Source organism: Ammodytes marinus, assembly GCF_949987685.1.
Source record: "Ammodytes marinus genome assembly, chromosome: 8".
Lineage (NCBI taxonomy): Eukaryota > Metazoa > Chordata > Actinopteri > Uranoscopiformes > Ammodytidae > Ammodytes > Ammodytes marinus.
In genome coordinates, this window is record NC_137212.1 from 11,771,276 (window position 1) to 11,794,697 (window position 23,422).

The following is a 23,422-nucleotide window of genomic DNA, read 5'->3' on the forward strand; positions in this document are numbered from 1 at the left end:
GTTCTGCTCACCATGTCTAGTAGATGCATGTCGCTGTTGCAGACTTTTTGCCCTGGACTCAGCAGCATCCCAAAACACCTAGAAGGAAGACAAAGGATGTAAAATATCAGATCAATAATTCCACTGCAGAACTTGAATGCATTCACCAGCAGAGTGAGTCAAATGAGTTGGGAGGGAAATGAAACTTAGACTCAATACATCAAGAGCCTGTATTGTGCATTGGACAATTTTGAAAAAAAGTCATAAATATATCATCTTGATCAGTATAACTGTCTTGATGAAATGTGCAGCTCCAACGACCGTAGCATAGCATGTATAATTGCCTTCAGGGTGATGAAGGCTCTTCCTATCACTGCTGGCTGTGGTTCACAGTCAGGAGCCAGGAGAAAACAGGGTTACAGTCTTATCCTTACACGGATGCCCCTTACACAATAAATGGCAAAAAGAACAAGAGAAAAAGGTTGTTTGGAAGAAAAAAAATCTATTAACAGGCAAACTAGAGTGTTGTTCAAACACATATCTAAATATTTTATAAACACATTCTTGGGTGGCTGGAGCTCGAGTAAGAACAGTTTAGGTCAAGTGTCTTGCAAAGCAACATTTTACCAGTATTTAAAAGCGTGGATCAAAAGACATCTGGCTAAAAGGTTTATTTTATTTTTTTCAGCTGCTCAAGATTAATACAGAACATAATGTACTCCAATACACACACAGCTACTAATGCAAAACCAGATTACAGAGGACTTAAGGGGAAGGAAGGGTAAAGGTTGTCAAACATTGGCAGAACACCTCATAAAAGGATCCGTTCTGAACACAATAGGGTTTCCCATTACACTTCAAATAAAAAGGAGAGGGCAGGTGTCGGTCTCCCTCTGATACCAACAGGAGGTGAGGAAGAGAAAAGGAGAGGGGGGGGTGATGAAGATGACCTAGTTATTTGGTGCAGCAGCATGTTAACATACAAGTGAGAAAGATAGCAGGTGGAAGCATTCCTCTTGTCGGGCATTACTCTCTATCTGGGTGGTTTAAATAATATATATATATATTTTTTTTAAATCTTCCAATTAGTTTCCCTTTAGTAATATTTCCATGCCATTTCAAGCAGTCTGCTGCTTTAATCTGAAAAGTCGCAGTATAAAAGTACCTTAATGTGGTTTATAATAACAAGGTTCTAGATTTGTTAGGCTGTGTGTACCACCCAGCATGTTTAGAGTAGCATTTTTCTTGAGCTCTACAGTATATCATTACCTCCATTAGTTTTACTTCATTTGTCCAGGTAAAACAGAGCAAAGACAATACATTTTTTTTTAAATATAATAAATGCAGTATAGCACCTGTAACACCAAAGCCCAAACCTCAACATACATCTTCCATACGTCATGAGAAGGTCACAAGGACCTTCTCATGACGTATGATTTCAATCCACAGTTATGTTCACCTCTCAATGCCCAGTTCCTTGTTGCACATTTGTTGAACCGAAACGATGACCTTCTTCTGAACGCCCTGCCGTAACTTGAAGTAGAACTTCTCTCTGTCCTTTGGCACTGGACTGCGGTGAGGAAAAAAGGCTGTTATTATTACAGGGGCCTTAGGAACTATGACGTGATTCCATTTGTCGTGTTTCTGTCTTGCTGTACTGTGATACTCTTTGGTGCAGTTTTTAATTAAGCTTGTTTTGTATATTGTTCTCTTTGTGTTAAAAGAGAAGTAAGCAGTAATATTTTTTGTTAATATACGTGTTAAATCACTCTATATTCATACAGCAATCACTTAAACAGTATGTGCAGTTCATAACACAGGTCTCCCAGTCATTCAGCTTTGTAGTTATTGCAAGATACAATTTCGAGTATCCTGCTCGTTTTAAACCAATCAGGAGAAGAGCGCTATAATGAAGCAGGTCTCTGTGCCGGTCGATGACTCGCTGCTCTCCATCGCGGCACTATCCGACGAAGACGGCTGCGCGTTCATGTGGTGATGACGTAGGGACGAGAGAGGGGGCTGTCAACTGCAGTCACTGACAGGAAGTTAGCTAAACGGACCATATCACTTACTTCTCCTTTAACTTCCAGTTAATTTTTTAAGATTTTTAAGAAAAAGATTCAATTATTATGAGGTATGTCTAAAAACTTAAGGATAAAATATGACATGCTTTTCTTCAAGGTCTTCTGAGTATATATATATATAAATATATATATATATATGTTAAGGGCATCTGCTGTGCTTTGAGAAGGGCTATACGGCCAGCTTTTTTTATTTCTCAGGAGAACAGAAAATCCCTCCACAAGTAATTCAATATGTGAAAGCATGTTCACTTCTGAATTCTTGCCTTTGTGTGGACCATGTACGGTACCTGTAGTTGCCCTTCCCATCGTCCTCTTTGATCTCCAGCGTGACAGTAAAGGTGTAGAGGTCGCCGTCGGGCGGACTGGACTGCGCCGCATCCCTGATGTCTGCCGGCCGCGAAGAACGCCGAAAGGCTGTTGAGAAACTGTACAGGACACGACTGACCTGGAGGGAAAGGGAAAAGACAAAACAGAAAAGATATACTGAATACTGACTAGGAAAGAATACTGACAGAAAAGAAGGATGGATTTGAAGGTGGAAAGTGGAACAAAAAATTGTTTTTAAAAAAATTAAATAATTATAATAATAAAATCTATATCAGAAAAGATAATTAAGTTAATAGAATCGATAAACCAAACAGAAAAGAACAGAATGTGGATACAAAAGTATAGTTAATAAAAATAAGAGTAGAATAATAATTGAGAAATAAAACAAAACAACAGCGCCCTCATATGGTTTATCAGTACTGTGGCAAGTCTACAACTTTCTCATTCAGGATACGGATATCAGACATTGTGCCTATGAGAGTTCAGAGGCTGGATTCAACAGGTTAACAAGTTTCAGCGTAACGTGACACGTGAAAACCAGGTTGCAGCTGCAGTTTGTAATATGCAATATGTCTATGTTACTCACAGCCTCTTGAATTTGGCAGGAGAAGACGTGAATCTGGAAGTCCTCAGAGCTCCGGTAACTCTCGGTGAAGGAGAAACAGTCGCTTTCCACTGAACCCTCGGCTCCGCGAGCACAGAACAACACTTTGTAGATGGGAAAGGAGGCGATCTCTGTACCCGAGGCCTGGTCCACAACCCTAAGGAGAGTGTGGAAATGATGCTTTGTTAAACAGTTTATTAAAGATAGGAAATGTTCATTTGTAAAGGCCTTCAAATAAATAAATAAAAAGCTTTTAAGGTGTTTTGTGTTACCATGTCAGATACTGTATTTTACTTTTGGCTGTACCATAATAATCTTCCTCAATAACTTAATATTTGATCAAGCTGCCTTTCCATTAAAAAAAGGTAAAACATCCATGTCACTGCACAAGAGCAGAAATGGAAATATTTTCAGTTTTGTCAATTTCTTTTCAAATCTGAAATCATCCTTCTTATCAAACTTATTTATTTCAAGTCATTTCATATTGAACCCTGGTCTTAATATACACAGTCTCTGTCTTTATTATTAGACTGACCTGACGGAGCCATCTGGTCCGCAGGGAACATGCAGGGTGATGGGGATGGGGATGGCACTCTCAGCCCTCAGGGTGACCATGGCCTGCTGTGCCTCGGCCTCGTTGCGAGGGGCTTTGACCCAGGTGCAGCCCAGGTAGGACAGCTTGTTGAACTGGACACTGTCCTCCTCCAGGACTGTGGGGCTGGACGGTGCTGGACATGTTTCTGGGGACAGAAAAGTATGGATATTATTGTATAATGTTTTCTGAAAACTGAAACTTGTCCCTAAAGTTTGAACCAAGAGGAAAAAAAAAACACTTGCTTCTTTAGCTTTCAACAACGAGACATCCCGTGAGCCTGGAATGCCATCACAAGAGCATGACATTTCATCCCGTAGTTTTAATAAGTGTACATTAAAAGACATAGAGACAAGAAGAAAAAAAAACTCACAAAAAAGGAGCAGTTAAGATACAGAGAGGGTGAGCTAGAAGCACAAAGGACGTGTTGCGGTCTTCTCTGAAATGACCTTTGACCTGCTACTTTCAAACTTTGCAAACAGGAAGCAGAACAATGAGAGCCGCAGCTGGACTTCCACTGCTGACTGGCTCTTATTCTGCACCACACTAACCGTTTCCTCTTAGTTCCCTCTGCAGTGGTGCAGCACAAACCACCGACATCACTCAAGATGTGAATTATTCAAGTAATGAATAAAGACATGCAGTCCTAATGTAAAACTTTGTAATGAATAAAACATTTTTTATAATGATTTGATATTTAATGGTCATCATTATTCTCAGGCACACAACATCTATATTTTGAGTTATTTTAGGTTGTAAAGGAAGTCGGACAGAGGTGAACATCCGTTTACCAACTTTATAAATGTACTTTCCTTTCCCTGTACCAGAATAACCAAACCTGTTAGAGAACATATCAATTATTTCTAGAATGAAATCTAGTTAAAAGCCCAAGTTCTGACACACTTTGTTTTGCAGTTGAACAGCGACAGACTCGATTGTTAATGATATTGTTAATCCCACTTTAGGCTTTGAGAAAGAAAGTCTTGCATTTGCTTCCTCACTCTGAGCTAGTGGTATCGCTAGCTGTTTCATTTCATGTGAAAGTGAACAGGTTTCACCGCAAAAGCACATCACACACCTACATCATATTCACACCTTATCCAAAAATACATACACATGCTTTTCTCTGGACTTTATCCACTCAGACTCTGGGCGAGACAGGTACATTTGTGTTGTGTTTGAATAGCTGAAACGTCTCGTCTTCAAAATGAAAAAATAATTCACATTCCAGACCCGGGGGTCCTAGATATTGTTTTACTTCAAAACTAGAACCAGGACTGAAACCAGAGCCCCCCCAAAGGGACTAGAAATTGTAACTTTGGTAGTGATACTGCCTTGCACCTGCCACTGAGTGCAATATATCTAACACTGCTAGTATGTGGTTTTGGCACTGATGTTTGTTGAACTGTCTGGCCCAACCTGTCCTTGCTGATATACAGAGCAATGTCAGATAATTCAGATACCAGCCGTACTAGCCCGATATGGAAAAACTAGATGTTGTTATATTAATGGCATGCTCAAAGCTACATGTTTCCAGGCACCTTTTATTAAATCATCCAAACCGCTTTGCATCTTATCATTTCCACTCTCTGATGTAAAAAAAAACATAATTTTTCCACTATTGCCTGAGCCTTTAGTTTTGACTGAACTTAACCATTACAGTAAGTATCATATGTGCTGTTGTTAGTTGTCCCACATGGTAAATGATAAGTGATCCAGGGTCACTTAAATATGAACAATACTGTCACAGTCAGTCACACTTGTATGTTGTGATTAAACTCGATATCAATAGAAATTCGGGGCATTTTCAGCCGCCGTGTGTACCATAGCACACAAAAGATTTTTCTAACTGGAAGAACATTTATTAGTACAAGTACAAAACAGTTGATATTTGAATTTGTTGCAAGGTTGAGTAAATAAAATAAAAACAGCTGACTTGCGTAGTGTTACTGCCTGCAAAGTGGACACAATGACTGTAACTGGACATGAAGAGTCTCTACCTGCAGCACAGGGCTCCAGGACTTGGCTCTCTGGGTCCGTGTGCTTTTCCATCTTTTCCACATTGCTCTTCTCCTCCTTCACCTCGTCCTCATCATCATCGTCGTCCAATACGTCCTCCATAGCTTTCTCCAGCTGCTCACTCCCATTCAAAGACATCTGAGGGAGAGAGGGAGAGAAAAAAAGGGGGGAGGGGGGAGGCCAAGGACAACCAAGACCACATACCAGTTAAGATGAAGACAGATAGAAAGGGGTTCCTGTGTTGTAATCATGAAATCCATTGATGATCTCTATAGCAGAGCTCTAGTGGTAGCCAGGGAAAGCTAGATTACCAAATCAAGGAGTATGGGTGTTTTAAGCTGCTTTGTTTGACTTTGTTGCAACTGCAAATCTGATCAGCAGCCTAGAAGTGACTTCACGTTGGATCTGTTGTTGTTGCAAAGGGGGATGGATATAATATGTCACTGTTCCAGTCAGGTATACGTCTGTGCATTGTGTAGTGATCCTGACCTTAAGTCTAGGTTTGCCCCCAGAGCCTTGCGGTGAGCCGGCAGCACCGGGTTGCACCAGAACAAACTCCTCGCTGGTGACGGTGGCCACGGACTCTGTAGAGCTGCTGACTTTTCCCAGTGAGGAGCGGTCATCCATGGCTGGCTGCTTTCACTACAGTCGGCTGGGGAGACCAGGGTTCAAGCTCTCCCCCTTCCCTCTCCTGTCCGCCCAGCTCTCCTGCACAAAACAAATAGAAAGAACTGGATTAGATTACCCAGGTGATTTTCTTGTATTTCACCGAACATTTTTAGGCACAATACTGAACACAAACAAACAAAGAAAAAATGATTTGCTTTAGAGTTCTTTGTATAACAGTACAGATGATGTGATGGGGAAAGTCCATTGGTCAAACTTAACAAGATTACCTAAGTGATTGAAAGTGGTTCCTTCTATGCACAAAGTAAGGGAATCTGTCTTAAGACCTACTAAAATAGGTCACTGTGTTCAGTGTTGTCACTTTGCAAGGCAATGCCAAACTAAAACTCACCCATTCCACACTCAGCCACGGCAAGGGTAGACACTGACCAAACAGCTTCCTGATTTTTTTTTTAAGGGATTTTTTTTAAGGTTGCAAGTCCGGGCCAAACTTATTCTAAGCGCCATATTTGAGTTAATGATAGTGGCTCAGAAATAAGCAAACCACAAATCTGCTGTTGCACGAGTCCTTAAACAGTTTTCTGTCGTTTAGGGGTGTGATGATTGTCTTCAAAATCACCCTGGACTTTGTCAGTTTCCTGAATTAATGAGTTTGATAAACAAAATAATATACCAAAAGCAGTTAATTAAATTAGGTATTGTTTTCAGTTTACCACTAATTGAGGTAGTAAATTAGTGGCTAATGTGTTGTCAACACACATTCTAAGTTAAAGGTGAAGTAAGCGGTTTATTTATGTTAATATACAGTAAGTGTAAAATCGCTCTTTATTCATACATTGATCACTTACATAATGTGCGCGTTTCATAAAGCCGATCTCTCAGTCAGCTGCTTTGCATGTAATCGGCAAATAAACTTATTGTAGTATCCCGAAATGTTTATCCAATCAGAAGAGAGAACGCTACAAACCGACACTCGTCTCACTCATATACACTCCATGGTCTCACTGCCGGTGCACGCCAGAGCAACAGATGGGTGAATGTGTATGCGCCTACAATGGCGGAGCAGGTAAAAATCCTTCCCAATGTCTGTTTTGATGGTTTTTATCATGTTTTATCACACTTGTGGATCTGAGATGATGCTAGATAACTTGCTGCTTGAAGACCGCAGTGCATTAATGTGGTGACGTAGGGACGAGCGAGGGGACTGCTAACTGCAGTAACTGACAGGAAGTTAGCTAAAAGAACCATTCCGCTTACAGCACCTTTAATTGAAAGTTTAATGGATAGATAAATGTGTTATACCCAAAGGCTAATGATATTGTTGAAGCAGAAATAACAATAGAAAGAATTTAGAAAGAAACAAAAATGTTAATTAAATAAAAAATGGGCACTGTCCACATCCACGGATTTTTGGAGTGTTTCTCCCGACACAGAAATGTTTCAATTCAAGTTAAGACAGTGTTAATTGACATCTATTTGACTATTGTGGCTTGTGGGACTGTTTACTAGCACAGCACTTAAAGGCAAGACCTGACAAAGTATGTCTGCATCAGCCTATTGTCTCTACATGTTACATCCTGCTGGCTGCTGCTGGCATCCTGATGGGCTGAACTGCTAAACAACACTAACAACCATCATGTGCACGCAAAGCTAGTTCAAATGTGTCATGAGGCATGATAAACACAAGGTATAAACCGTATAAACCCTATATATTTTCATGTGATGAAAAATATGTCAAATAAAGTGCATGTGCCCATCTTGTTCAACTGAGAAGTAGACTTATCTGGAAAAAGTCATTATCCAAAACAGGTGTTGCAAAAGGGGGAGTGGACTTCTTATCAGTTTTGTAAAGCCAAAGCAGCTTTCTGACACACAAGCATGGCTTTGAGTTATGCTTATGATGATGCTGTAGAGGAGCATTCACACACATACACACGCAGAACTGAAAAAAAACAAATATGTGAAGGGAGGGAGGGAGCATTCATTCACGCAAGTGACAAGTTTACATGCATACAAAAGGCATTGATACACACCGAACCCTGGCAAATTATAGTCCCACACGCATGAGCACACAGCACGTACATAGACATGAATGCGGAAAGCAACAGGGTCATGTGCTCCAATCACACTTATTCAATTAAACAGAGCCGCATGAAGCAGGAAAGAGAACACTCCCACTAATTCACTTATGAAAGTAGCTGTAATGAGGGAAATAAATAACAGGCCATGCTGGGAATTAAGAGCAAAAGCATGCATGTAAGATCTCATGTCTCCTCTTGTGAAAGTCATGACTGGATCTGAAGCATGTGATAAACACACTCTGGCCATACTTAACTGGAAGTAAATTATAATTACTTAACGTTGACGGTGTACGAATAGAACATGACATTATCTGCCTCTACCAAACACACATACACTGGTACAGATAGTTACACAGTGTATAAGAAAAATGTTAACAAAAACAACAACACATGATAACATGTAGTTATACCAGCAAATTAAAAAGACTGCCTGGATCCAAGGCTTTTGAAATATGATGTCGAAATGAACACAATAAATATTGGTAATTGATTTTTTCAATAAAATATTATTTTAATTCCATAAAATCTGTTAATTAGTATTTATCCAGATTCTAACCTTCCTCTTTGACTCTAACAGGAACCGGAGACACCCTCCCAGTCATTACCAGCCTGCTCCCCCAGCACAGCACAAGTTGGCAGTCTTGCTGTGCCCAACTACTGCATGTATGGAAACTGTGAGTGGCCAGTGTTGTAGGCGGCACAGGCTGAACAACATCCACAGTCACTGGACTTACCAGACACATTGCATCATTAAGGGTGTGTTTGTGTTTATATGGCTCAGCTTGCTCTGCCGTTTTGTTCTCGATACAATAGTGTCAAAAGACACACATGATCACTGCAATCCCTGTCACGAGTAGGGCTGTGCTAAAAAAATACATACGCCAATTACCTGCATATTTATTTTCGTGATATCTGCTCCAAAAATGTATATTTTGAAAGGTAAACTCAAGTTTTAAACAGATTGAGAACTACAATCTCAGTCCGGCTCGTTGCCTCGAATTGCCTGGTTTTGTATTTGATTTAAAGTTCTGAATTGAATTGTTTTGACTCAATGAGTCCGCTGATTTATCAAAATAATCTGATCTGATGTATTAGGACAAGCCAGATCGTACACAGCAACTTGAATTGACCTGTTTCTTCAACCAATGCACTTTGCCTGATGATGACCCTTCTAGTTGTAGATATATATGTTTAAAGGTCTGGCTCGTGCCTCATTCTAACTCCGCCTGCTTTGTGAGACCCTGCTGATCTTACAAGGAAGAACACAGCTAACGATGCCCAGTCAGCTGACGAACATACCTGTCATTGCAGCATGGCAAACCAGTTCAATGGGTATCAAAGATAATAAACTCTTGTTTGGGTTAGGCAGGGGCTGATCCCGGGAACACAACTGTGTACAAAGCATCCATCACACATTATGTCGCAAGTAACCTCAGCCAGTCCTAACATGTGAAAACGGTTTGAGCCATGTGACTTTCTCCACACTGTCCATCTGCGATTGAAACCTGCTCTGATGCCTTACACAGTAGCGTCCGTTTAATGTATTACTAAATCACTTCCCTGTTAGGTGCGAGTTATTTTAAGTCAAGTTTTTTTTTCCATATAGTCAAATATAAGGACTCATCTGTTTATGGTAGATTCAAAAGTTTGACTACAACCACACACATTGTACACTGTTTCAACACAAGACTTTGAAAAGGCCGATGCAATGAATGTGATGAATCATTGTGAAATTTAGACCCATTTATTCTTGAAATACTGGTTATTTCACTGGCTGCCTGTGTGATGTTTCCTCTTATTAAAGCATGTAAGTAAGTATCGCTGCCTTCATGACAAAGAAACAAATCTCCTTCAAGACAACCCACAGAAGGCTACTTTGGATTAGTGCAAGACAGTGTCTGAATCCATCACACTGCACATGATTATTCCTGTTTGTTTAAAACAGCCACAATTTACTACTTGTATTTCTCCAAGGCACCATCAATTGCTTTTTCTCATACATCAACCTAGGGCTGCAGCTTATGATTGTTTTAATTTGTCATCAATCAATCTGTTGATTATTTTCTTGATTAATAAATTAATCATTTAGCTGATAAAATTTCCGGGGGAAAAAATCTCTTTCCAGTTTCTCAGATTCTAATGTAATTTCTTCAAAACGCACAATCCAACTGTCAAAGCCCCGAATATGTTCAATTTATGATCAATTATAATATGGATACTCTCAAGATTGCAAGATGCTATAAATTAGCAACTAACTTCCTTGCCTGCCCAACCTGATGTTTTTCAGATGGAAAAAGCCTAGTTTTTGAAACTGCAAAAATGCTTCAAATGAATAACAATACATATACACACTTTTCCTCTCTCCTAACCAGCCATGGTTCAACAAGTGAGATAATGAACTCATGTCTTTGGCTGTGGTAATGGCAATGGCACCCAAACCTCTTCTGTTATTTTCTCACAGGAAACAGCGGAACCCGCAGTGTTGCATTATCTTGTATGAATTTGAAAATTAATGAGTAGATCTTTTGGGGTATAATTGTATAATTTTTTCTAATAAAAACTGTCTCGTGACGTGTCTCAAGTATCTAGACGGTGGAACAAACGCTATGACACCACACCATGACAGCAACCGCAGGGATGTTTATAAGGGAGTTAGTACATCTTTGTAACCACACATCTGTAAGCCTTTTCGGGTCAAATAAAACTAAACCGGTGGAAACCGTGGAATATGTCAAACAAAAGCTCTACTAGCCCTTTCCCAATTACACACCAATACTTTAAAAAGTGTTGTCTGATGGCATCATTGGTTCAATGTTGATAAGATATTCCTTTATTCATCCCACAGCTAGGAAAGGTACATTCGGGATAGCAGCAAAAAAAACAGTGCATGAGAATAAAAGGCATGGTTAAATTAGTAAACAAATACATAGTAAGATAAGTAAAACCTTTTAAATACATGCAAAAGTTCTTAACTAAATGAACCAACAGAACGTCTGATAAAATAGACAAGTAGAACCACAGAAATTAGGCACAGTTAAGTAAATATACTGTGTAGTGGTGGATATTCGGATTTCCTTACAGTTGTCAGTGGGCCTTTGTTGGCCAAAACACGTAATATTGTCCTATTCTGTGGTAGGGTGGATTACTGCTGAATGCATGAAACACATCACAGTCTGACAGCTGCAGCAGCATCTCTAAACAGCTGGTGCACTGACATTTCGCAGGTTAAATGAACTGGCCGAGGTTTTTTGTGTGGACTCTGGTTTCCGAGTGGTCAAGCACACCTAAGCAGCAGACAAGACTCCTTTCACAACAGCTAGCTCTTGCAAACAACAATACACAGAGATAGACATGGAGGCATTGACAAGCAAGGCAGCAATAGCTAGCTACAGCCTTTTCATAACAACATAGCTTTGTCCCGAGCAGACATTTGACGAGGAGCTAGCAGTAAGAACAGGTGAATAAGGGCTGAACAGGGAAGTATGTGTACCAGGCTAAAGCTAAATTATGCTAACGCTAACCAGCTCGAAGTCCAAAACAGTTTTTTGGAGGAGCGACCTCACTCAGCAACCCCGCCCGGTTCGGAGGAAGAAGGAAAAAAATGGCAGAAGAAAGAAAACAACGTTTCCCATCTTACTGCATGTAACCTTGGCACTGAAATTAGCAAAGTTATAGCAAACAACAGCTGTCAACTTACTTGTTTGTAGCGCTGTGGAGTTGCTTGCTAGCTGACTTTAGCTGTCAGAAGAGTTGCCGCGAAGATCGTCTGTGTTTAAAAAGAGGGATCACTCCGGGGATTTAATCCATGATTTATCGGGACGTCTTCCGGTTTGGACTTTCGCGCATGCGCTTTGCTCCTGCATAATTCTCTTGCTAACACACCCCCTAAATCTTTTTTTATTTATTTTTAATCTATATCATCTTTACTATAGCCTACAGGCAAGTTCTTGTTTTATAGTGGCGGTCGGACAAGCGAAAAAAGTCACGCTGGGACATAATATAGGCCTACATTAGACATAATAACATAGGCCTACAATTTAAATTAAATTACATGCCTAATATAGGCGAACAGCATTGATCAATCTTACTCCAGTTTTGCCATATAAGTTTAAATACACGCACACACCTTTAATTATTTATTTCGCCTGTGCCTGTATAAAATGTAGCCTATGTATTATTGTGCATTTAAGTTCTATAAAATAGTGTAATTTTAAATGGACTGGAATTTTAACATGAAGGCTAAGGGAAATGATAATTAAAGTATCAATCTATCTATCAATCAGTGTATCTATCGATTAATCTATCTTTCTATCTATTGCTCCTTCCTTGTTTGATGATCAAATCTGGGTAATATGCATTTTAGAAAAAGCTTTACCCAAAAGGACATTCTCTAAGGAGAATCATTAGATAAATGAACGCTTTGTTCTGAAAATTAACTCCAGCATCTGGCAGTCGTTGTTTGCCTCGTGACAATCATTAGAGATCAAAGTTAATGCTGCCCTCAGAGCTCATGAACAATACAGAAAAGTTAAGTCTATATTTTCTCCTTAAGCAGTGAGTGTGTGTGCGTGTACTGTGCATACGTGCATGCGTGTGTGTGTGTGTGTGCGTGCGTGCGTGCGGTCTTGTCAGTCATCACACAGAGCTGTTTCAAGCAGTTACAAATCTTTAATTGTCAAAAGTTCACACTGTCAAATATTACTGTTTCTGTATTTGTCAGATACAATATCTGTTTTAACCACATTTCTAAAAAGCTTTTTTTCCTATTTTTTCTTCTTTTTTTGTACTGTTTTCAAATATAACTAGTTAAGTAAGTAGTAAAATATATAGTTAATACAATACCTAAATAAATGAATGATGAATACGGATCATGAATCAGTGGTAGTGGACAACAACATGGAGAAACACTGGTTGTATTTCACTCAATCCACCCTTTGCATCTGTTTCTCCAGCTTCCAAACATGTCAAGCTTTAGTGATTAGCCTTTATTTTTGTCAACCCTCCGTACAATTGTTTGCCCTTTAATGTTAAAGGTGGAGTAAGCCATTACAGAGAAAGCTTGTTGATATTTTGAACTGACCACTGATACAAATACACCGCTTCCTTCGTGCTCCTTCGCGCCCTGCCTTGGTCACAGCAGTTGTCACTAACGACCTGTCCAATAGGATTGATGTTACTAAACACTGCCTGCTGGTTGGTAGAGAAGTGTTGACGGGCTCAGTCCGACTCCCTTTGTTTACAACCCGTTTACAGAGCCTGGGCTGTGTATGAACAACAGACAGGTAGAAGACAGTGAGGAGATATTCGTTGATTTTGACAAAAAGTGTTTTGGATCAGGATTGCTGATTCCTCCTTCAAACCGGGAATTCTCTTGTTTTGAGAGTTTACGATTTACGCCTTCACGACAAAGTTATTGAGAAATGAATGAAGTAGCTGCTGAAAGATAGATACATAGAAATCTACTAACATGTGCACTGCTGAAAACAAGTTGGGGAAGGCAATTTAGTCAATGATTTAATGATAACAATAGGCCCGTCAGAAATCTTGCAAAAAATTATCCAACATTTTCGCACCATACAAGTCTGTAAGGTTTCTTGGATTGCTTGTTCCTGCTGTACACAGAAATATAAAGAAGAAAATCACAGGAAATATTACTGTGGGGCAAGCAATGCTTGGTAAGTCTTGAAAATGGGCACTGTGAAACAGTTTTTCATCACATATAGTATCATGTACATCAATGTGTATTCTGACTGCCTCACAAAAAAAAATTAACAAAACATGGTTATTTGCATTTCAAAGACTCAACATGAGAGTAGTACAGGAGTATAGGGCGAGTGTGTAGACAAAATAGCACAAACTAGTAAACCACACTTCATTTAAAATACATCATGTTCAAATCCAAGGGTGCATATCTCTCCGTCAAGAGCACAACGGGTCCAAGAGACACGTTCATTGCTTTCGGTTTATTATTTACAAATCGAAGGTTTTGCATCACTGTCAAGGGGGAAATCAGTTCATATCAAGCTTACCACTGCGTACAGTCTCGGGGGGTCCTGGCTCGTTAAAAGGTTAACACCTTAGTGGAGAAACAGGGGGTTCAGTTTGGGGTCTGGTAACCCAACCAACCAGTGTTAGATGCTTGTAAGTCTATCTACATATTCAGCATCGTAATATCTCACTGGGTGTGCCCCATGCTCACAAGATCCCTCCAGTAGAGTGATATGATGAGAGAAAAAACTGCTGAAAGGAGGTGACTGGAGATGAAGAGCCGCCACAGTGGTTTGCCAAACAGCTTGCATAGAGGGAGCTCCAGTCGTCCGTCCTCTTCCGCCTTTCCTGTGACTAAAGCAGATATCCAGAAAACTGCAGTGGGGACGCTTTTGCCCTTGTATGTTTTTTCAAATATAATTTTTCAATCCCCGTTCTGCTTGTCAAGACGAAATTGCTTCGTGTTTACTACATACTTGATTACACTCCCTTTACATATTTTTGGCAGTCATTAAGGAAGATGTATGTACAGCAAGGACACATAATAAATGATCCAAGATAGCCCTCAGTCAGTTAAGACACAGTAACAGTCAACAGACGGTTTAGACGTTTACAACCAAACCCCTTCACGTGGGAGGATAAAGGGACATTTTCTTAGAGGAAACTTTACAACTACAGTTCTATCTACCAACAGTTACAGGATTACTATCTCAGTGAACATGAAAACCTAGACAATCCTAATTTTTATTCACCCAGAACTCTATATAAATGTGATAGTGTAACATCCACAAACTGTGGGCCTTCATCCAGCAGATCCTCACCAGCGGCTGCAGTAGATGTCATCATTATTTTTCTTTTGTCTTGGTGGTGTCGGTGGTGCTGGTGCGTGTGTAAGTGAAGAGAGGAGTGTCTTTTTCTTTGTGTGAAATGGGTGGTGTCTGGGAGGGTGTTTGGGTTATAGGTCACACCTCAGTGCTGATGGCTCGGGTGTTTGTGTAGAAATCAGGAGGCCGACCTCGCAGGGTTTCCCTCAGCAGGGTGCCTCGGACGGCGGGCAGCGGCATGGCCAGTGCCTGGTTCTCATAGTGTGTGGGCATGTAGGTGATGCGCTCGCCACCGTTCCGCATCTCATCAGTGGTGCGGATGTAGAAGGGCGAGTCATAGGGTGAGCAGGTGGGGCAGTAAGTGCGTTGTTGCCCCCCTTGCGTAGGTTTGGGCGGGTCAGAGGATCCGGGCGGCTCCGGCGCAGACATGGACAGTGGGGTGACGATCGGCCCGTCCAGGCCAGAGACACTGCAGGCGTTACAGGCAAAGTGTTGCTGGGAGATGGAGGTGCTGTCAGACCCATTCTTCTTACAGCAGTAGTACTAAGGGGAAAAGAGAAGACCACATCATGTTTAGCTGAGAAGTGGTGTTACTTCTGTACTTCAGTCTAAAATTCCACAACATTTAATTCATTATTAAGTGTTTTTTCTTTATACTTTCTTAATACAAATCTGCAAATAGGGTGAGTTCATCTTTTCCAATATCATCAATGTTTCTTCAAGGATTTAGTATGTTAAAATGCTGGTTTTTTTGATACAGAAAAAGTGAGACTTTTTAAGATATCGGCAATTCATACATTTTCAAAACAAGACACGCTGCACTGAGAGGATAGAGAATTATTTCTTCAGCTAAGTAGGCGTTGTAATCATAGACTTCAGGGAATTTCCATCAGATTTGAATTAACTATTAAAAGTTTGTCATGCCAGTATCATGATTTTTTTCTTCATATAGTTGATGATAATTTGCCCTTTCACAACAATGTAGATGTATAACTCTACCTCGCTAGCTCATTGTCTCCTGTTGGTTTCTGTGATTATACAATGTGGCAGAGGGATGACTTGCAATAATTAACTTATATTAAGTGGGACTTAAACATCTTTGAAACACACACACACACACACACACACACACTCTTTCTCACACACACACACACACACACACACACACACACACACACACACACATACACAAACAAAAGCGGCATACCTGGAGTCTACAGTAACAGAGCACAGTTATGATACACAGAAGTATCACTGTGGCCAGTATTCCTCCGGTTATGACAACAGTTCCAGCTGTCATCCGACCAGCTCTCCATCAAACTCTTGACACAGGCACAAGAAGTGACATCATTAACAAGAAACTTCCTCTGGACAACAAATATGAATCTTAATCAAATTACAGAAAGGTCAGTAGTATCACAGTAAGCATAGATACAATAAGATGGAGTATACATATTTTTCATGTAAGGATGGTGATGGAGCAAACAAAAAAGGTCAGTATAAAATGATGTGGAGAGAAATAGCTGGAGAACATGCACAGGGTTAATTAATTTTTATAAAATCAGGTATATTGGCAGTTAGTACACCTGAAATGCCCATCATAGTGACATCTGCAACCTACTGAAATATAGGCTACTGCCACCATATGACACCTGAATACTATCCCTGCGTTCCAAATCACATACTGTTTCTTTTTTCAATTCTACATACTACATCCGGCAATAAAAAGAATCTAGTTAGGATGCAGTAGGCAATGGCATACTATTGGGACATACTTTTACTTATTTATTTCATAATAACATTGTGCCTTGATCTTGCCTCTTGCTTTTGTATCCGTCGCATCCCTGTTTGTTTTCATATGGAGGCTCCGTCGACGTCACTTCAGGTGCGCACTGGATTGTGGGTCAGATTCGCCCAAATAGGAGAGTAGGATGCTGTATTCAACACTAAAAATCTCAGACGGATGTAGAAGACATCCGGGTATTTCTAACCATCCTAAATCTGGCCACAAGAATCGGGACATCCGAAATCTTTTTTCTACCATACTAAATAGTATATAGTATGAGTATTGGAACGCAGGAAATGTTTGTAGCTGAAGTGGCCGTATTTATCTTAGCTTATGTTACGTTTTGAAAAACATACATTTCAAACTGAATTTCTATATGATTGTTTATAAATCACATAGCTACTTTTAATTAGAATAAAACAAATAAAAATTAAGTTGTCAAGCAACATGAGTTGGAAAAAACATGGATGTGATTATTGTTGTTAAACTCACGTTCAGCAAAGTTTCTTTCTTAACACCTTAAAGTAGAGAAATAAGACGTTAGTTACAAATTAGATAGCCAGACAGACAGACAGACAGACAGACAGACAGACAGACAGACGTGTATATATAGACAGACAGACAGACAGACAGACAGATAGACAGATAGACAGATAGATAGATAGATAGATAGATAGATAGATAGATAGATAGATAGATAGATAGATAGATAGATAGATAGATAGATAGATAGATAGATAGATAGATAGATAGATAGATAGATAGATAGATAGATAGATAGATAGATAGATAGATAGATAGATAGATAGATAGATAGATAGATAGATAGATAGATAGATAGATAGATAGATAGATAGATAGATAGATGTACCTACATCAGAAGAGTGTTTGAAAGACTGTAAGGGTTAAGAGAAGTCGAATCAGAGGTGAAAGGTGAAAGGTCACACCACTGGATAGCCACACTGCATGAACTTGTCTGAGGAGAGACAAATGAGGGAGGGAAGCAGCAGATGTTAGAAACTGGCAGAAATGGGTGTTACAGTATAGCAGTTGAATTGTTGGGATGTTTATGCAGAAAGACGCTCTACCCCCACCGCTCCTGACCTAATCTCCTGTGAACTCTATCTGTGGCCGGGCCTCGAGGTTGTCTCTATGGACTCGCTCATACCACCTGGCGCCTGAAGACTCCCGTTATTCACGGAACACACATACACACACACGTAGACACATAGCACACATGACCCTGACCACTCAAGCCTTCTTGTCTCCGTCCCCCTCTCCCTCCCTCGTTGCAGAACGGATGCTGCGGGCGGGGCCCCTGCCGGCTGCGTACACCCCCTGGTGCCTGGGCTGTGACACCTACCATCCCATAAACCCCTAACCCGTACCTCTGTGCTTATCACCGTGTTCTATTTGTCTGTGGCGTTATCATGTTGCTTAATATGCCAAGGTGGTTTTTGTACTAATCACACACTTCGCACCCATAAGGAGCGGAGTGTGAGAGTAGCATTTTTTTAACCTGTCTTTCCCTGATGTTCTCTTTATCCTTCCTACTTTAAGGGGCGCAGAGCACGCTAGACGACTCTTCAGTGTATCCCCCCTGTCTCCCATGTTTGGTTACTGTCACTCTATGTCTCTTGGCGGGGCATAACTGTAAACAGATTATCGTTGTTCTGAAACATGTACAATGACATGACAAAATAAATCATCTTGAATCTTGAATCTTGAAAAAACTCTATTAAGAATTTCTCCACAAGGTGGCACCAAGAGTACAGAAACATATCTCTCACAGACAGACACATAGTATTCACACTTTATCATAAGACAAGGATGACAAGAAATGAAAAGGTGCAATAGTAAGGTTAGGAAGTAAAGGAACAATTAAAGAAAATGAAAGGCAAAAAGAGGTGAAAGAAGCCAGACAAGACTCAAGGTAAGAAAGACACAAAATGTACACAGGGAACACAAATGAATGTCGCATTGTATACATATAAATGGTGAAGAAAATATTAGCAACAAATGTGCTTATAGTACAATGCAAATACCAACCAAAAACAACTTAATTTAATACTAAAACAAAGTGACAATTAATTTAATGATTTCTGTCTTACTGTCTACTCAGCTACACTAGTTATCATTAGTAAATAACTGCCCAGTTCTTCTCAAAACTTATTTTTTAGTTTTTGCTTCAAAATAATCTGTGAGGCAGAGCATCGTTGTAGGTCAGATCTCTGCTGGGTCACTGCAGAATCATGCAACTGAGAAATAAAAACTTCAAAGATATTTACTATACACATCAAAGTGTCGGAATCCTAAGATGTGGATATTGTTGAGCATTGTCACTTTAATTCATCCATACCACTGAGGACTTTGTGGCAGAGGAGGTCTCCGTCTCCAACCCCGTCTCTGCTGCAGGAGTGTGTGTGTGTGTGTGTGTGTGTGTGTGTGTGTGTGTGTGTGTGTGCGTGTGTTTCGATGTGAGCAGATTGTCCTGTATGATGTGATGGGCCAGATGCCCTTCCACAGTCAGTCAGTCCTCAATCACTCAAGTGATTGCCGTTGCATACAGTGGAAAGGGCGTCTGGCCGGAATGTCTGTCAACTAAATAAAGTAGTAAACTCGGAATGCTGTACTCATCTTTATTTCAACATTTCCCATTCCTTCCAATGGAAGTTTCTCCCATGTCAATAAATGAAAAAAAATAAATAATCTGGCTTCTACCTTTGCATTACTTTCTGTAGAACAAACGCAGGATTGTGCATTCTCCGAAAGATGGATACAGGGACTATAACTGCAGCAGAAGCAGAAGAGGTTGAGGGGAAGTTAAGTCTGAAAAAAACTACAAGACCAAACTGTATTACACAATGGCTCCTGAGATGTGCACTGACAACTTGAACCAATGTTAAGAGAACCTGAATGAGTTTCTAACTTCAAAAACACACTGAGCTGGAAGAACAATCAAAGTCTCCACTGAGGAGAGGAGAAGAGAAGGAGGCGGTGCTGCTCCCACAGGCGGCCATATGAAGCGCTACACTGGCACCGGGCTCATAAAGCATGTTTCTGTCAGAAAGTACACAGGCTTTCAATTATTTGTGGAGACCAAACGGGATGGCAGCCGACAGGTTCCTCTCAGCGTCATTCATCACGACTTTCTACAGCGCGTGCAATCTCAGACTCGGCACACCAAACTATTTTTCATAATTAATGCCAGCGCCGTGGCTTGTACTGCGTGGAGGAAATGAAAATGGAGCCACCGCTGTCACCACATCATCCTTTATTTCGGATACAAAATTACGCCGCGATTTCCTTTTACTCCCTCTGCTAATACGCCGCTCTGCAAGCGCTTTGAGGCAAACATGTTGGTTACAATTCATTTGAGTTTATTTCGTTTGACAAGCCACCTAGAGCAATTATATATTTGTATCAACACACACACACGCGCGCACACACACACACACAAACACGCACACACACACACACACACACACACACACACACACACACACACACACACACACACACTTACATTCATGCTGACCATGGCCTGAAAGAAAGAAAGCTGGATCAGTTTCCATTGGGTCCAGATTAGAGAGGCCCTCAATCCCCAATGCTGCCTGAAGAGCTCTATATACTGATAAGACTCTCTAATGCACACACACACACACACACACACACACACACACACACACACACACACACACACACACACACACACACACACACACACACACACACACACACACACACACACACACACACACACACACACACACACACACACACACACACTTCACTCAAGCCAACATGTACTAATGCCTCGCCGAATAAATCAGGGCGTCCTAATAAAGCATCCATTAAAGACAGACAGCAGAGTCTTCACAGCACTTAGTAAATGAAACACTGACTATCTTTCCCTAATAAATAACACCACTGAACTTCAAAACTCACCGCAAATGTTTATTTGAGAAATGAGAGTTGAGACAATACAGATAAAGTCTGATTCATTCCAGTACATTTAAGACAGCAGAACTTGTGTCATTGGCAGCAGCTTACAGCATTGCACATACATTATGCATTAGGAAAAAAGGATCTCAGGCCTATAAGGATTTACAGGTATAAAATTAGCTTTTTGGACTGTTTATTTACTTTTTTTCTTTATTTTTGCTTTTGTGACATACAGTTGTCGGTAACACACAGAAAAAGCAACAAGTATGTAGCTCTATTTCCATCACATCTGCAAAGATACATAATGAAAATGAGGTGTGTCTAAGGTGATACCCTATCAATGAGGAAATCATCTTTTTGGTCAGTGAGAGCTGTACTGAATTCTGGGCTCAGTACATTTTAACAATGTTTAGCCAACAGCTGCTATTTTTTATTAAGGCCTAAATCTGCTATAGTGTGAGGCAGAAAATACATATTTTATCCCAACATCGCTGTTCAAGGAACCACAGTGGCACCTGTCTGTCACTCTACACTTCCTTACACTGCATGTACGATGGTGCCATTGTGTGACACACTGCACTACACTGTGTACAAGTTTAAAAATCTGAATTCCTGGGGTTTTCACATTTTGTTAATCAGCCTCTTACATCAGCTTGTTGGAACTGCTTTGTGCCCACTTCCGATATTTCCAATTCCTTTGTCTTTGCTCTGTAGGTTATTTTGTACGTAGGATGGATGAAAATCCTTCACGTGGTATTATTACATTTTCGCCATATGCTGTTTTTGGCAAATCCGAATAATGGGAATATCTCATGAGCTACCTCCCCCGCTTTCTCTGGCTCTCTCTGATGGAGTGTTTTCTCTCTGGAGTCTCGGCCATCAGTCTTCAGGAGCATCTGAAGGACCTTGACTGCCCTGGAGGATTTATACAAGATTGATTCTTTGGATCTTAAATGGCACAGACCAGCAGGCATGCCAGTGTCAGTCTCTTCTTCTCCTCCAAATATACACCATCTGTACTTGCAACACAGATCCAATCCCCAAAATGTTTGTTCACAGCCTTACAAAGCATGTGTTGAGCGAGAAACCAACCCACTCAGTCATTGGTGAAATGTTTGCATTGTCAAATTTGTCTTTTTTATTTCCTCTCGATAACAATTCTGTGACATCATCTGAGGATTTTGCAATAGATGAATTACTAAATCCACTTGACTCAATTGGTCAAACAGACAACAAGGTAAAGGTGTTATCATTATTAAATCCCAAGTTACTATTATATCTCATCTCATCTCAGTGTTATTAAGGAAACGATTTTGGTTGATTGAAAAAAAAATAGGCCTATAATAGAAGAATATTAAAAAGACAAACACTCAGTTGTGGCAGCATTAATGTGAAACCTGAAACAAGGACCAAAGGCAGAAGGGCACTTGGTGAGTGAGTCTGGTGCTTGAAGAGTTCATGTTGATTTCCGATTGAAATAAGGATCCGTCAGTAATGGGCTGCACACTTTCATCCATAGCCCTGTCCGACAACAATGACAGAAATGTGTCATTGGCCTTTGCAAGGTTAATTTAACCAGAGGCCCCAAAAATTGTAATGATGTAAGTGCAAGAGCTAAGATTCAATCTAGCTGTTCTGTCTAGTTTTCATATAATGTACAGAGCTGCATCGGAATGGAAGTGCTCTTGTCCATGTGGTCTTCTGTCCAGTTAAACTCTTTTCTGTTCCTGACAACTTCAGGTGATGGTCTCAGCAGCAGTAGTAATTCAGGTAATAATTAATTCAAAATTGCACCGTGGTATTATTTGGTAAACCACCATTTTGTCATTTAAACTCCACAGCTCAATGGCTGCTTTTGTAAGCGGGGAGAAAACAAGTTGCACATCCAAACGGGATTCATGGTCACAGTTGAAATGTAATTTGTCTAATCCTGTTATCTGGTGTTCCAAAGACTTTCCTCTATCCGTTTCCTCTCTCTGTTGTCTCGGTTGCAGCCCCGTGTAGGCGTCTGTGTGTGGATGTGTGTGTGTGTGTGTGTGTGTGTGTGTGTGTGTGTGTGTGTGTTTGCATGTTGGTTTCTTTGCATGTTGGTTTCTTTGCATGTGTTGGTGAGAAGTGAACACAATTTAGGGTATCGGTTTACAAAGTAGTTTTTTCGGGTAAAATTATAATTATTAACTATTATCCTATTGGCTAAATGTAAATGTACAGTAACATCCAGAAAAAATCACTTTTTGCGTAAACTGATGTCATGCAGTGCATTTTACTAGAAACAATCGCCTGAAAAACATCAAAACATCGGATGGTCTGCTCTACTGTAAAGGAATATACGCTGTCCTTGGTGCTGAAGTGGAGTTACTGGAAGCATAATCTGGATGTTTTTGTCTGTCCTACTGTAACTGTGTCCTGGTTGTTTACTTCAATACATCTACTTAATTGTGGATTGAGCTCTAAGGCACTAATCTTCCTTGTGTGGATTATTGCTTCGGTTGCTTTGGTATTGCTCCTCCTATGAACTTGTGAAAAATCAACTAAAGTATATAGGAGGGGTTTTGGGGAGTGGTAC

At 40.3% G+C, this 23,422-nt stretch overlaps 2 protein-coding genes across 2 annotated transcripts in view; both read right to left on the reverse strand.

Moving 5' to 3' along the window:
- Positions 1-12,074, reverse strand: part of rabgap1l (RAB GTPase activating protein 1-like) — a 104,035-nt gene extending 91,961 nt beyond the window's left edge. The window contains exons 1-8 of the mRNA XM_080032223.1: positions 12,011-12,074; positions 6,095-6,313; positions 5,587-5,743; positions 3,530-3,734; positions 2,977-3,151; positions 2,351-2,508; positions 1,439-1,549; positions 12-78 (exon numbers count right to left, since the gene is read on the reverse strand). Coding sequence (XP_079888349.1) covers positions 12-78; positions 1,439-1,549; positions 2,351-2,508; positions 2,977-3,151; positions 3,530-3,734; positions 5,587-5,743; positions 6,095-6,232 — 1,011 coding nt within the window. The 5' untranslated portion in view covers positions 6,233-6,313; positions 12,011-12,074. The remainder of the gene's footprint in view (positions 1-11; positions 79-1,438; positions 1,550-2,350; positions 2,509-2,976; positions 3,152-3,529; positions 3,735-5,586; positions 5,744-6,094; positions 6,314-12,010) is intronic.
- A 3,189-nt stretch (positions 12,075-15,263) lies between these two features.
- fam163ab (family with sequence similarity 163 member Ab) lies at positions 15,264-16,425 on the reverse strand (the record flags this gene model as incomplete). The annotated part of the gene is made up of 2 exons (XM_080033168.1): positions 15,264-15,668; positions 16,333-16,425. 2 exons carry the CDS (start codon positions 16,423-16,425, stop codon positions 15,264-15,266), a joined length of 498 nt encoding a protein of 165 aa, XP_079889294.1.
- Positions 16,426-23,422: the final 6,997 nt, after the last annotated feature.